The 12,519-nt window shown below is 33.5% G+C and overlaps 1 protein-coding gene across 7 annotated transcripts in view; it reads right to left on the bottom strand.

Annotated features, from left to right (window-relative positions):
* LOC108763491 (Kinesin heavy chain 73) overlaps window positions 1-12,519 on the bottom strand; it is a 43,201-nt gene that overhangs the window by 2,000 nt on the left and 28,682 nt on the right. The window contains exons 6-27 of one of the 7 annotated variants that reach the window (XM_018511149.1): window positions 12,364-12,481; window positions 12,079-12,291; window positions 11,712-11,975; window positions 11,373-11,622; window positions 11,114-11,256; window positions 10,693-11,040; window positions 10,186-10,362; window positions 9,590-10,115; window positions 9,257-9,481; window positions 8,648-8,914; window positions 8,346-8,528; window positions 8,063-8,257; window positions 7,704-7,997; window positions 7,473-7,615; window positions 6,969-7,134; window positions 4,639-4,656; window positions 2,563-2,637; window positions 1,534-1,685; window positions 1,022-1,355; window positions 690-943; window positions 373-556; window positions 52-252 (exon numbers count right to left, since the gene is read on the bottom strand). In XM_018511149.1, coding sequence (XP_018366651.1) covers window positions 52-252; window positions 373-556; window positions 690-943; window positions 1,022-1,355; window positions 1,534-1,685; window positions 2,563-2,637; window positions 4,639-4,656; window positions 6,969-7,134; window positions 7,473-7,615; window positions 7,704-7,997; window positions 8,063-8,257; window positions 8,346-8,528; window positions 8,648-8,914; window positions 9,257-9,481; window positions 9,590-10,115; window positions 10,186-10,362; window positions 10,693-11,040; window positions 11,114-11,256; window positions 11,373-11,622; window positions 11,712-11,975; window positions 12,079-12,291; window positions 12,364-12,481 — 4,730 coding nt within the window. The remainder of the gene's footprint in view (window positions 1-51; window positions 253-372; window positions 557-689; window positions 944-1,021; window positions 1,356-1,533; window positions 1,686-2,562; window positions 2,638-4,638; window positions 4,657-6,968; window positions 7,135-7,472; window positions 7,616-7,703; window positions 7,998-8,062; window positions 8,258-8,345; window positions 8,529-8,647; window positions 8,915-9,256; window positions 9,482-9,589; window positions 10,116-10,185; window positions 10,363-10,692; window positions 11,041-11,113; window positions 11,257-11,372; window positions 11,623-11,711; window positions 11,976-12,078; window positions 12,292-12,363; window positions 12,482-12,519) is intronic. The other 6 variants (XM_018511151.1, XM_018511150.1, XM_018511154.1 and 3 more) reach the window with 6 other exon arrangements.

Here is a 12,519-nt window from a genome sequence, read left to right as displayed (position 1 = left end):
AGAGAGAGAGAGAGAGAGAGAGAGAGAGAGAGAGAGAGAGAGAGATTGTACCAGTCGGAGCATCGAGTTCAACTCCTATCCAGATTCCCGATGCAAACTCTGTAGGACCAACATATGCTATAACTCCGGAATAACTATAAGGGCGAACCAAAACTGATTCTCCAACGACGATCCAGTCTGGTAGGGGAGTTTCCACTCGAGTTAAATCGTGCCTTGAACCAAACGCTGAACTTTTATCGCTAACGTCATCCGCTGCAAAAGAAATCTTTTTAAAATGTAATACAAAAAGAAGAATCATATAATGTATAATTTCTCAAAAAATAAATGTAATGTTAAAAAATTGCCAAATTTAATTGCTTAAACTAGCAGTACCGTCAATTCTCTCCGAAGAGCTATTATCGCCATTTTCATACGGCATAGTAGGTTGTAGCGTTTGCTCCAAATGTACTGCAGCCTTACTCTCAGAAAGTTGTGGACGGACCATAGGAAATGAAGCTCTATGCTGCGAACTGGTAGGCCTTCCTGAACCATTAGAAGTCTTTTTTCTTCGCACGACCTAATTAATTAAACATGAATCATTCATTGCGTAATTCACGAGAACATTTTTTGAGGTTTTCATGATAATTTTTTTTTCGAATAACGATCTCTCTGTGTCTTTCTTAGTATAAAAAATATAAAATCATACTCACCTTGCCAGGTGGCAGTTTGGTATGTACGATCGAAGTTCCCTCCATGGGACTATCGTCTCCCGAATTGGACATCTGACTGATTTCCATCTCGTTTTTTCTATCACTGAGAATTTGATTGGGTGTACTTTTTCTTTGAGTTTCGACGTGAAACATGTTGCTGTTGGTTTCGCTTTCACTCCTTGTAGAAGAAACTGGACTATCGATATCGGTATCTATATATGTTCCTATTTCTTCCAAATTTTTTTTAGTATGTTCTATAAGATAAAAAGTATGTATTTACAACAGAATAATATCGATATCTAAAAGGACTTTTTGCATCTGACTTAACTGACCTTCTGTGCAAGCGCTTTGTGAGATGTTCAAGTTATCCAATGTAGAGTTTACTTCGCTCAAGTATTCCTCGGGCGTTTCTTCGACGAGGGAACTGTCCATTTTCTCAGGTTTCTTACTATCGAGAAGATTACGATATTCGAGGTCTGGAGTCTCATCCACGCTGATGGACTTGATAGAAATGGAATCTTCCGACGTCAGATTTGTCGTGGAAACAGCCTGAGAACCGTACCCGCTGCTACTCATACTTGGCGTATTGATCTTCGTCGATTGTAGTTCGACCAGAGAATCCAACGTGCGTGAAGAAGTTAGTGGTTTTATCGGTTTCGGTGGAGCCTGAGCACAAGTGCAGATAATGCAGTTTCGATAGCGTAATTACAATATACATTATTACAAAGTGATCGATTCTGATTAATGCAATAATTCAAGTATCGTAATTTATAAACACATTGTTCTTATTGTGATTCAATTTTATTTTTTAAAAAATATATCTTTAATTTTGAATATACACTACCTGATATGCCTCATATTCAGAATAATCGGCGTCGCTCTTCTCCTCATCGTCATCATTGATAGGAGTACACACTTGATTTCCCATATTTGAAGTTTCTTCGTGTAATGTGGTCATACGAGGACCCAGTTTACTGCTGACCATGTTCGGAGATGCTACGACCAACAGGAAATTGATAATACATGACGAACTATAAAAATCTCTTGTTATATGCAATATACAAAGCATCAGGGCCGATCTGGCCATTCTAAAATAACTTTATCTTGTCATTAACTTTGCAAAATAATTATTTTTTTGCTCGCTTTCCTTATTTTAACAGATATTATTAGATGCTGATGGGTTTACAGAAACGTTATATATATCAAAAGGTGCCAGGTCGGTTCTGATGTACACTTAAATGCGAAGGATCATGCTTTTCCTAAAAATAATAAAAAATTTTTATATATTCCACGCTTATTTATTGATATCATTCATTTGTCAATTATATGTATTTATGTATGAATATTTTTTAATTTGAGACAAATCGTTAATAGTTTTGGATTTAGATCATATAATCTAGACAGTAAAAGCGTAGAATATATAATTTGAAATAAAGAAATAAATTACAATGATCACAGGGAATAATTGTAAGTAATAAATATTTAACATATACATATATATACATATACATATATATGTATATGTATATAATACATATATGTACGTGTGTACACATTACATACATACATACTGCATTTTAGGTGCAGTACTAACAATTCAAATGGTGATTGTGATCACAAACCATCTAAAATAAAACACACTTAAAATATAAAACAAAATTCAAATACTATCGGTATACTACACTAATTTTAATGGTTGAAACAAAAAAACCCAAACTACAAACATGTTGACCGAGTGGTTCATCCTTTCAAACTATATTACATTAGAATTCTCTTTCAATTGTTGTCATTCTAATCTAACTTTCTCTTTCAACGTTTAAACTCAGTTGAAGAATAAAGTTTGAAAGGACGATCAACGACGAGTGTCACCTACACTTGGCAGAGGTAGATTGTTGAAGACGTGTCAGTGAGTTGAGATTCAGGTTCAGATTCAGGAAAGTTGGTCTCGCTGAAAGGAGATAGATGCACTGATTATACTTCTTTTCCCTTCATTCGACTAATCAACGTTACTTTCTCCATAATGGCGAGCTTCACATCAGCTTTATGAACTTATGTACTGACAAATCATGCCTGCAGGCCACAGACACTAGATGGTGAGACAAGTAAACATATAACGTATATTATCTAACGCGCATTCTATACGGAAGTTCCATATTATGCGTGTATATCATATCACAATACCATTAATTGAAACATCAATGTTTATAACATAGCATCTTGTGTGAGTTTCATTTTTTCTTTTTTTTCACACTATGATGATACTTCACTTCGGAAACAATTTTAATAACTCGCCATTGCATTTATAAATTCAAAATGTACATGTTCGAAATATATTATGTATATTGTATGTCGCGATCTTTACGATAAATAAACAATAAAAACATATTCATAATATAAACATTATATAATTCGATGATGTACATAATGAATTTTCATGTTTTCAAAGGAGGTAAGTTTAAAGTCGAAGATAATGACATGCTTTGTTATATTAATATCATAATAATTATCTCGTTCGAAATTCAAATATATTGCTATTGTTATATAATATTGTAAACTAAAATTTTATCATACTGCTATATCGATTTGTACGATACAATGCGATACATATTATTTTTCTTCTTTTTCATATTTTTTTACGATCATTTTCACATTTATAGAAATGTATCCTTGACTTTAAACTGAGTCTTGTAAGAAACACAACGGGAAAATAGCTTATATTTATCGTGTTATTCTGTGATTTAATTAAAAAACTACAAAATATTAATTTTCCCCTATTCTCCTATATTACTTACTGGAGGTTCATTCTGTCTCTTTATATATAGATTTGTTAATTAATAATCTAATCCCGCTACATACACACAACATTGTAATGGAATATAATTAAACGAAATGTGTATATACATACATACACATCATGTTTAAGTACAGAGAGAATAATCCTCATTTAACATATATTAACTATAGAAAATATTTATATACACATATAAGTTACAATAAATGTTCTACACTCTATCTAGAGTATCGCTCAATGGCACATTCACAAGTATAAAGATTGAAACATTGCAACAATTTTCACGTATATAATGCAATAGTTCAACCTTTTTTATTACTTTACATGTTTTACTTAATTTGTTAAATACAAACAAATATATATGTTAGTGTACATTTAACAAATCATTAAGGATTATAGAAATCATCTTATTTGATCTGATTATTTGTGAAAACGAGGTTTTAAGAATCATACGTCTTATTACAAATTATGAAAATAGATATATGGATATGAAAATGATTTCTATGCAATGATTCTGGTATAAACGGTGCGACGACAGAGTGGGTGGGTGGTTGTGTGTTTGCACGCGCACGCGTGCGTGTGTGCGTGTATGTGTGTCTATGTGTGCGCGTGTGTTGCATGACTGTGAGTATAGTACACGCACGCATATGGACTCACATCCAACACACACATACACACACACAAATGATCATTGGTATTGTTTTATACTGGTATTAACCATGAACAATATATATCAAATAGTTATAAAATAAATAAGAGAAGTAAACAGTTTAATGAACAAACTTGCTAATATGCTAGGCACACAAGAAATACATTCTATGCATGCAAACTAAACATACTGAAATATAACGTTCACATAATGAAATCACATTCAATTTAAGCTAAACAAGATTAGCAATTTCTAAATTTCTCGATATGGTGATGTTAAACTTCTTTTGAGCTAACTGAACCGAATAAATGACGCTTACAAGAAAACATATACTGATTATTAAAACGCATTCCTGTTCTGAGTATTACTATCGCGAATAACGTCTCTGATGTACTAAGGCAAACTTTGAAACAAAAAGACAGACAGACTCAACCACTCACGAAACATATGTACTAATTGTCATTGCCTGTGTGGCATCAATTAAATATCAAATCAAGACTCCATTTTACCTGAGTTCAGAATGGAGCCTTGCGTGGGCCGAAATAGTTGTAGAAGTAGTAGACGTAGTGTTAAACAGAGGAACAGATTAGTTGCATACATTAATCAGTTAATTTTGTTGTAGAGTTTCTTATTTAAAGTTTGTTAAAGTGTTTTATTTTATTGTAAAATAAGTGGTAGAGCGCACTTAAATGTAGCTGCTAATATTAGGGCAAATCTGAGAAAATATATTTTACCATGCTCAACTCTTTTTATTATCAAGATCATATTGAAATTATTTATATTTTTATTTTAGTATTGTGGGGAAAACAAATTTACAGTGAAATTTGAATTGTCAAGTTGAACATAGCTTAATGACGTAACAATATGACAGAGAGAAGCTGGAATTATAATATAAAATTCCACAATGTAGTGTACTATAATTACTACTAATGAAATTGAAATTTCTAAATATTTTCAAATGATGAGACTGTCAATTATCTTAGATGATGGAAACAGTACCCTTTTGTAGTGTCATTAATCTTTCATATGCTCGACGCGATACATTTGTATGCACATTTTATCAAATTTCACAATTTGATATTTTTTATACAATTTCACATACTTTATGTTTTATAATCTACAGCCACAAGAGAAAAGAAATCGTAGACACATATAAAGGGTACATACTAATGATAGATGATATGAATTTAAATGAAAAAGAAATAAACAGAACGCACTTTTATTATTCAAAATCAACAGGTTCTATACCGAACGAAGAGTTGGTACAATGGAGCTTGGGACGATCAAAACTAGGATGGAGTGTAAAGTGATCGTCATAGCGAAAGTGAAATATCGAAAACACTGCATAAGCCACATTTCAGAAACAAAGTGTTAATTTTTCATTGAATAAATCTCGATGAAGCAGATTAAGGCAGTGAAGAAAAAGTGTGGCTCTAACTTACAATTAAATGAAAACTTAATCTAAAGACTAAAATCTCCCTAAACACGATGCTATTAAATTTAATAAAGCCATTAATTTAAGAATTTAATGGTGACTTAAAGCAAACTAAATATTGCATTCAATATACGACGAATTTGCATATAAATAGTCGAGATCTAAAATAAAATTTGATTAAAACCTATCGATTTTCTATCAGGCGTAGACCATTTCAAAAATCCAGCAGAGATTATTTTCACAAAAACCACTTATGTTCAAAATATTTCTTAATATATTAAATGTAGCATATATCTTGAAAATATATCTCATGCTTGACATGAAATGGATTATTTATATATATTATGAATGATCACATGAATGATTGCATGAATGAATGTATGTCTATATGAATGAAGAGATCTTGTGTATCACTATTTTTATTTTCTATGATTTCATAAATAATCCCAGTTAGCCAAGTCTGTTAAAAATAAATTTTTTAATGCTTAATACAAAAAACTCCACATTAATTATTTACAAAATTAATTCCAGTGAAATGAGTTGGTTTTTATATATGTTATAACTTATAATGTGAATAAAAGATGTTATAAACACAAGGTTTAATAATGGATGGTTTTTTAATTACGGTGTATCAAAAATGTAAAACTTGTACTCACAAAGCACCTTTGATCATAATCATCATAACTTAAAAACTATTCATTATTGAGCCTTATGTCTGTTTATGACATCTTCTATTCACATTATATGCATTATATAAAAACCAGCTCTTTTCATCAGGACTCAATTTTCCATAATTAGTGCGAGGTCCTTTTATTGACAAAACGGCACCAAATTTTGATACAAATTCTGTTATATTTCGCAATAATGTCCGCAAATTGGTAACAAAGTTGTTAAAATATGAGAACGAATTGACGGCAAAATCGTGCATGAAAATTTACAAAATCGTGCAAAGCTTCCTGACAATCTAATAGCAAATAGACGGCAAGAACTGACCAAAATCAAAATCTACCAAAGCTTTGCTCGGTTTTTGTTGACAATTTGCTCTCATTATGTCAGTAAAACACGTACTGCGGACATAGTTTATGCCAATTTGCTAAATATTTTGACCAAATTTGTCAGTAATTTGTAGACCAATTGCTAACATTTTACTGACTGGGAATGTTTTTACCGATTTTTAACCTTTTATAAATAACGAAAAAACGTTTTAAATTTGACAATAGTAGTATATGTATACGTGCTATTGTCGTGTGTATGTGTGTCTGTGTGTGTGCATGTGCGCGCGTGTGTGTATATATATATATATACACATACACACACACACAATTAAGAAATTATTGAATATACGCCTATAGCTAGATGTTATTTGCACATTAAAAATATTTTGAATAGAGAAAATATGCTTACCAATTCCAAATGGCTTTGGCGGTACAGATATAAAGTTTTCATCATTTCTTGCATGACCTGTCGATGCACGTCGCGGATGCGGAAGACCATTTTCCATATTGAGATCTGTCACACTTTCCGAACGAGTAACGTTTAATGAATCCATTGACATATCGAATCTCATAATCTGTAAAAACCCATGAAAATCATTTCATCTAAAAAATCTGATATTTTATTGAATGAAAAGTGCATTTAAAAATTATATGCGAAGTAATGGAGATGGAACATTTTAGTTGAAATAAAATTTTAAATAAAGTTTCGATGAAGGATGCATTTCGGTAACACAGAAAAAAAGAATTTTCAAAAACACAAATATTAGTATGACAAAAAATTCATAAAAACCAGAAAAACAAATTATATATTTTTTTTATATATATATATATATATACAGAATTAATATATAAAATGATTATATATAAGTGCGAATAAAAGTTTTTTCTTCATAATACTAAAAGGCAATAATACCTGAGAGAAGTTTGGAACACTTGCAGTCTTACGCATCAGTGGTTGTCCCTGTGCTTGCAACAATTCTTTTATAGCGACACTTTGTCGTAATCGGTCTAATGTTAATATACTTTCGACCGCGGATACACCACGAGTATATTTTTCTATATATAAATAATAGAAAAGATTAATACGGTGGTACTTTTTAAAAAGCACCTCCAAGATAATCATTAATCTAATTTTATAATCTACCTATGTAAGTTTCTCCGTCACATAAACTATTATCTTCTCCGCTAGCAGCAATCTGTGCCAAACTCTCACGATCTTCCAGCTCTTCGCTTGCCTTTGGTATGTTTGAGACTACCTCGTAAGTGACACCAGTTTGCGTCAAGCAATCATTACGAACAATTCTCTTGAAGATTCTATCTGTAATGCTTTGCCTTTTGTATATGTTTAAAGCTAATCTTTTACGCAGCACAAGATCCATTGGTGCTGGATGCGACAGGCGAACAGTAGTTTTCAAGATTAAAAACACTCTTTCGTTCGCTAAAAACATGCGGCATGTTAGTAACAAATCACTAATTTCTTGGAAAAACGTAAAGGATAATTACCGGTATCAGTTACTCTATTGAGATGTACGTTGTCATGTATACTAGAATCCCAAGCGGCAATGGCACATACATCTTTCTCTAAATGTCGAATAATAGGCAGATTATAGAATTTGTTACCATGTTCTTTAGGTAGAATTGAATTTAATCCTGTCACTGATACTTCCTCTCCCGACTGATGCGTTGAGAGATCATCGGCTATGTAATATTTAGTCAAAATAAATGCATTAATAAACAGAACATGGACATTGATAACATAGATATTAAAATATTTTTTTTATAATACCATTGAGATCAAGAAATAATACAGGAATATGTGGCTCCATCCCTGCAGGAGGAGTCCAGTCGGCAGGAGCACCGGGAATACCTGAACCCGCCGCGGGAACCAAAACAGCGTTCCGTTCCTCTGTGAGACTGACCCATTGATCCACAAGACTTTGTTCTCGCTCCATATCTTGTTCCGTTTTATCTGTAAACATAAGAAATGAATGTAGGAATGTACAAAGAAAACAAAGTGACAAATTAATAGACTGTACATATATAGAATGTTAATTAAAACTTTTTGTCGCTGAGACATAATTTCGTTACCTTGCTTATTGATAAGTTTCTGAATTTGTTGATCAAGATATTGTCGTCTTCTCATTAAAGCATCGCTCCACTTGTCTCTCAATATACTCAAGTCCTCGTCTTGATAACTATCTAATGGAATTTGCAATCGGTTTCGCACTGAAACACTCCCAACGGCTATGTTTAATATCGATTGACAGATGATCGGTAAAGTTCCGGAATTTTGTACGGGTTTCACTCGAACTTGTATCCGACGTTGTTGGCCTTGTCGAAGTTGATAAATACCACCTACAAAAGGAACGAAAAGACATACAACTACTTAAAAATAAATAATAACTAAAAAATGTTTTTCAAAGAATAAGTATATTAAATTCTAATTAATAACGTTTTCGATTGTAGCGGGTTTGCATCAATCTGAGTTGGATTAATGATGCTGTATGCTCTACTATTGGTAGAGCATATAACATCAACCTATAGTAGAGCATTAATCCAATCCAATACAAACTCGTTACAGTCGAAAACTCTATAAATAAGAGAAATCCTATATTCGGTCAAAAATTAAATATAAATAAACATAAATTGAATTTGATCCAAATTCGTATTATATTATATTACAATCGGTCCTCTCACCTGTACATGTGTCTTGTTTTAATGCAACTTCAACGGGCGAGTATTCTCCCTGTTCGTTTAGTTCTTGTATCTCTACCCATAATTCAATTTTTCGCGTTAATTCAGACCATCGGTCTGCGAGCGATCTAGCTTTCGCTAATTGTTGCTGTTCCACTTCCCATCCAGGTTTACTACGTGAAAAACCTGCACTGCGATGGCCCCATACTTCTATACTCAACGCTCCTTCTACAAGAAAATACGATAAACAAGCGTGAATAATATAACAATACAAGAGATGCTCTATTGCTATTTATTAAAAAATAATGCACAGATAAAAGCACAATAAATTCTTACCAGCGGCATGTTCCATAAACTCTTCCGTAATGGGTACAGTAAAATCTTTTGTATCATCAAACTTAAATGTCAAGGAATCCCTCTGACCAGTGATGCAATTCGAGTTCGGCAGCTCCGCGTTTATCATAGGCGGAACCACTATCGGTTCTGGATGATTCCAAAACATGTATTGGCAAAATACAAAATGACTTAACGAGAGTGGTAATCCAGTGGCCTGCTTTATCGTTACACGACAGGTAATATGGCTAGACCCTCCGGAATAATCCTCCGCTTCGGAGGACGTCGAATCCGCGGAAGATTCCGAAGCAGCCTCGCAAATCCGATCTTGAGGAAATTGCCCGGATATGCGACTTATTTCGACCTGTAATCGACCAGCGACTTCTCCTTGCTGACTAATAATCGGAGTATGATAATCTAATCGTACGTCGTGGAATAATACTTCTAAGAAAATATTTGCAACTCCGATAAGATTGTGATTTTCTTGGGATTCATAAAATGGGTCTTGTGTTTTTCCTGGTACTTCATCCTGTAAGAAAATAATTTCGTACACAATGTTTAAGTAATACATAGACATTTTAAAAGTAAAAACTATATACCTTAATCGCAGGTAATCGTTGACAATTGTGAGGATCTTTTCTTTCCTCATACATGTCTCGCATATCAACTAATTTATTTTCTAGCTTTTCCATGGACCAAACTTGACTTCCCATATTCGTCCTCTTCACTAAAATTGCAGGCTCACTGACAAACGCGCCCCGCTGAAAGAATACACTCTACATATCGAAGAGTGCGAAAAAATAAACAAAAAAACATAAATTAACAAAACATAAAAAACAAAATGTAAAATATAAAAGAAAAATAAAATTAGGAAAAAAATTCAGATAAAAATATAATGTGTATAATTATAAAATTAAAAATATAATAAGTGAATCAACAAGGAAAAACGTAAAAAACTTACATATATAATAAGTGACTATTATACGATTATTAATTATTATAATAAATCAAATAAATGTGTAAACTGATAAGTTTAAAACATTTTACATGAAGCACGACAAAGACACAACATAAAAACGGTATAAAACAATCTTTTATTGCTTTACCTTCCTATTCGGACTTAGATTATTCGGAGGAATCTGCAGGGTGACGCTAAATTTCGTCTGTTTGCCCATCTCTTCCGCTAGAACATTAGCTTCTTGTACCAATGCATTAGCCTTTAGGATATCTGTCTTCAATTGGCCCAAACTGCGCTTGAACATTTCGTCTCGTTCCTGAGCCCACTTTTCAACACGCATTTGCGTCGTTGGTGTGCAAGCCGGGAGTTTTCCACTTTGGCTACCTCTTAGAGGATCGTACGGTACATAAGGCGAATACGGCGTAGACGGAGATAGTATATTGCGTAATTGTTGAAACTGTCGTTCATACTCCTGCCTCTGCTTCTCGAGCGCAACCTTTGGAACATGCGCGTAATAAGTAAGTACAATATGAAAATGTTATTATGATACTTATTAAAGCAATATATACCTGCTTATCTTCTTCATGTTGCTTCTCTAGTCTCGCTATAGCTCTTTGAATCGGATCGTTAGACAGTTCGTTAAGCATAAGCTCTTCTCTGGCAAAATTGTAGTCGATGTTTTGAGCAGGAGTTTGTGGTTCGCTATTGATTGCTGTAGACAGAAGAACGATACAGACAATGTAACATGCGTTACTCCCAACTATTTCGCGAAATATATTATTACAAGCTTTATCTTGAAATAAATATATTAAATCGACTCGTGCGTACCTGTAGCACTTCTTGGACAGTTAACTCTGAAGAAATGATGATTTCCCCAAACGATTCTATCGCCATGTTGTAGCAGAGTTTTGTTTACAACTTGTGTACCGTTGACAAAACATCGAGCACCATTTAACGGTGTCATATACAGGCCTGATTCTTCTATCGTGATAACGCAATGTTCCGGTAAAATACCCAAACCGTGCAATTGAATATCTTGTTCCCTTTTGGCTGAACGTCCGCCTACGAGTGTCCTTTCCTGAAACACAGAGGTATGCGATACAAAGATAAGTGATGCAAATGGAGAAATTTAATCACCAAGCAACATGTATAATGACACGTACATACCTTGAGATAATAAACCAATAACTCGTTCAAACTTGGATCATCATTCAAATTAACCAGGTAGTATTTGCTCTTTTCTACTTGAATACCAGACGCTTGTACGCTTATTCCCATCTTTTCCAGAGCCTGCTGCCTCTCATGTTGCAGCCTCTCAGTTTTCACAAGTTTTTCTTCCCACGTCTGTGACATTTCCTTCATCAATCGTTCCGATTCAGATAATTTTTCTGTAATGTCTGTGCGTTGTTGGCCAACAATCGATCCCTGAGCCTGATTGAAATCAAATTGTAGCGTTTATACGCGCAATTATTTTAACATAAGTAACTATATTATTATAGAGATAAATAAAATAAAATAAGGAAGGTTCTCTTACTGTGGCATGTAACAACATTTCCTTTAAGGTTTCAACTTCTTGTCTGAGTTCGCGAATAATTCTAGCATTTGGATCTTCATTAACTACAGCATGATTGACTATCCTCTTCGCTCTATCAGCATATCGAAGAGTTGATAGCGTTTCCTCGTAATTGTCGGCAGCCGGTGATATTGTGGCTACCATGACAGTTTTACTATTGCCGCCAAGATTATCCTAAAAATGTTGACGAATATTTGTATGAGAGCATATCTTACAGTACACTGTCAGATGAGAAAGCTAATGTACCTTCAAGAGCCACGTAAGGACAGAATCTCTATAGGGTACGAAATTGTCCTTCTTCTTGTTGCTGCCGGAATTTTGATCCGCCAACTTTGAAATGACTAGACCCAACGTCGTTAAAGACCTATAATTGTCGGCAATTATATATATATGTATATATAT

The sequence above is a fragment of the Trachymyrmex cornetzi genome, unplaced genomic scaffold, assembly GCF_001594075.2.
Source record: "Trachymyrmex cornetzi isolate Tcor2-1 unplaced genomic scaffold, Tcor1.1 scaffold361, whole genome shotgun sequence".
Classification (NCBI taxonomy): domain Eukaryota; kingdom Metazoa; phylum Arthropoda; class Insecta; order Hymenoptera; family Formicidae; genus Trachymyrmex; species Trachymyrmex cornetzi.
The sequence above is the reverse complement of the archived record's forward strand: the minus strand, read 5'-3'. Positions and strand labels throughout refer to the sequence as shown.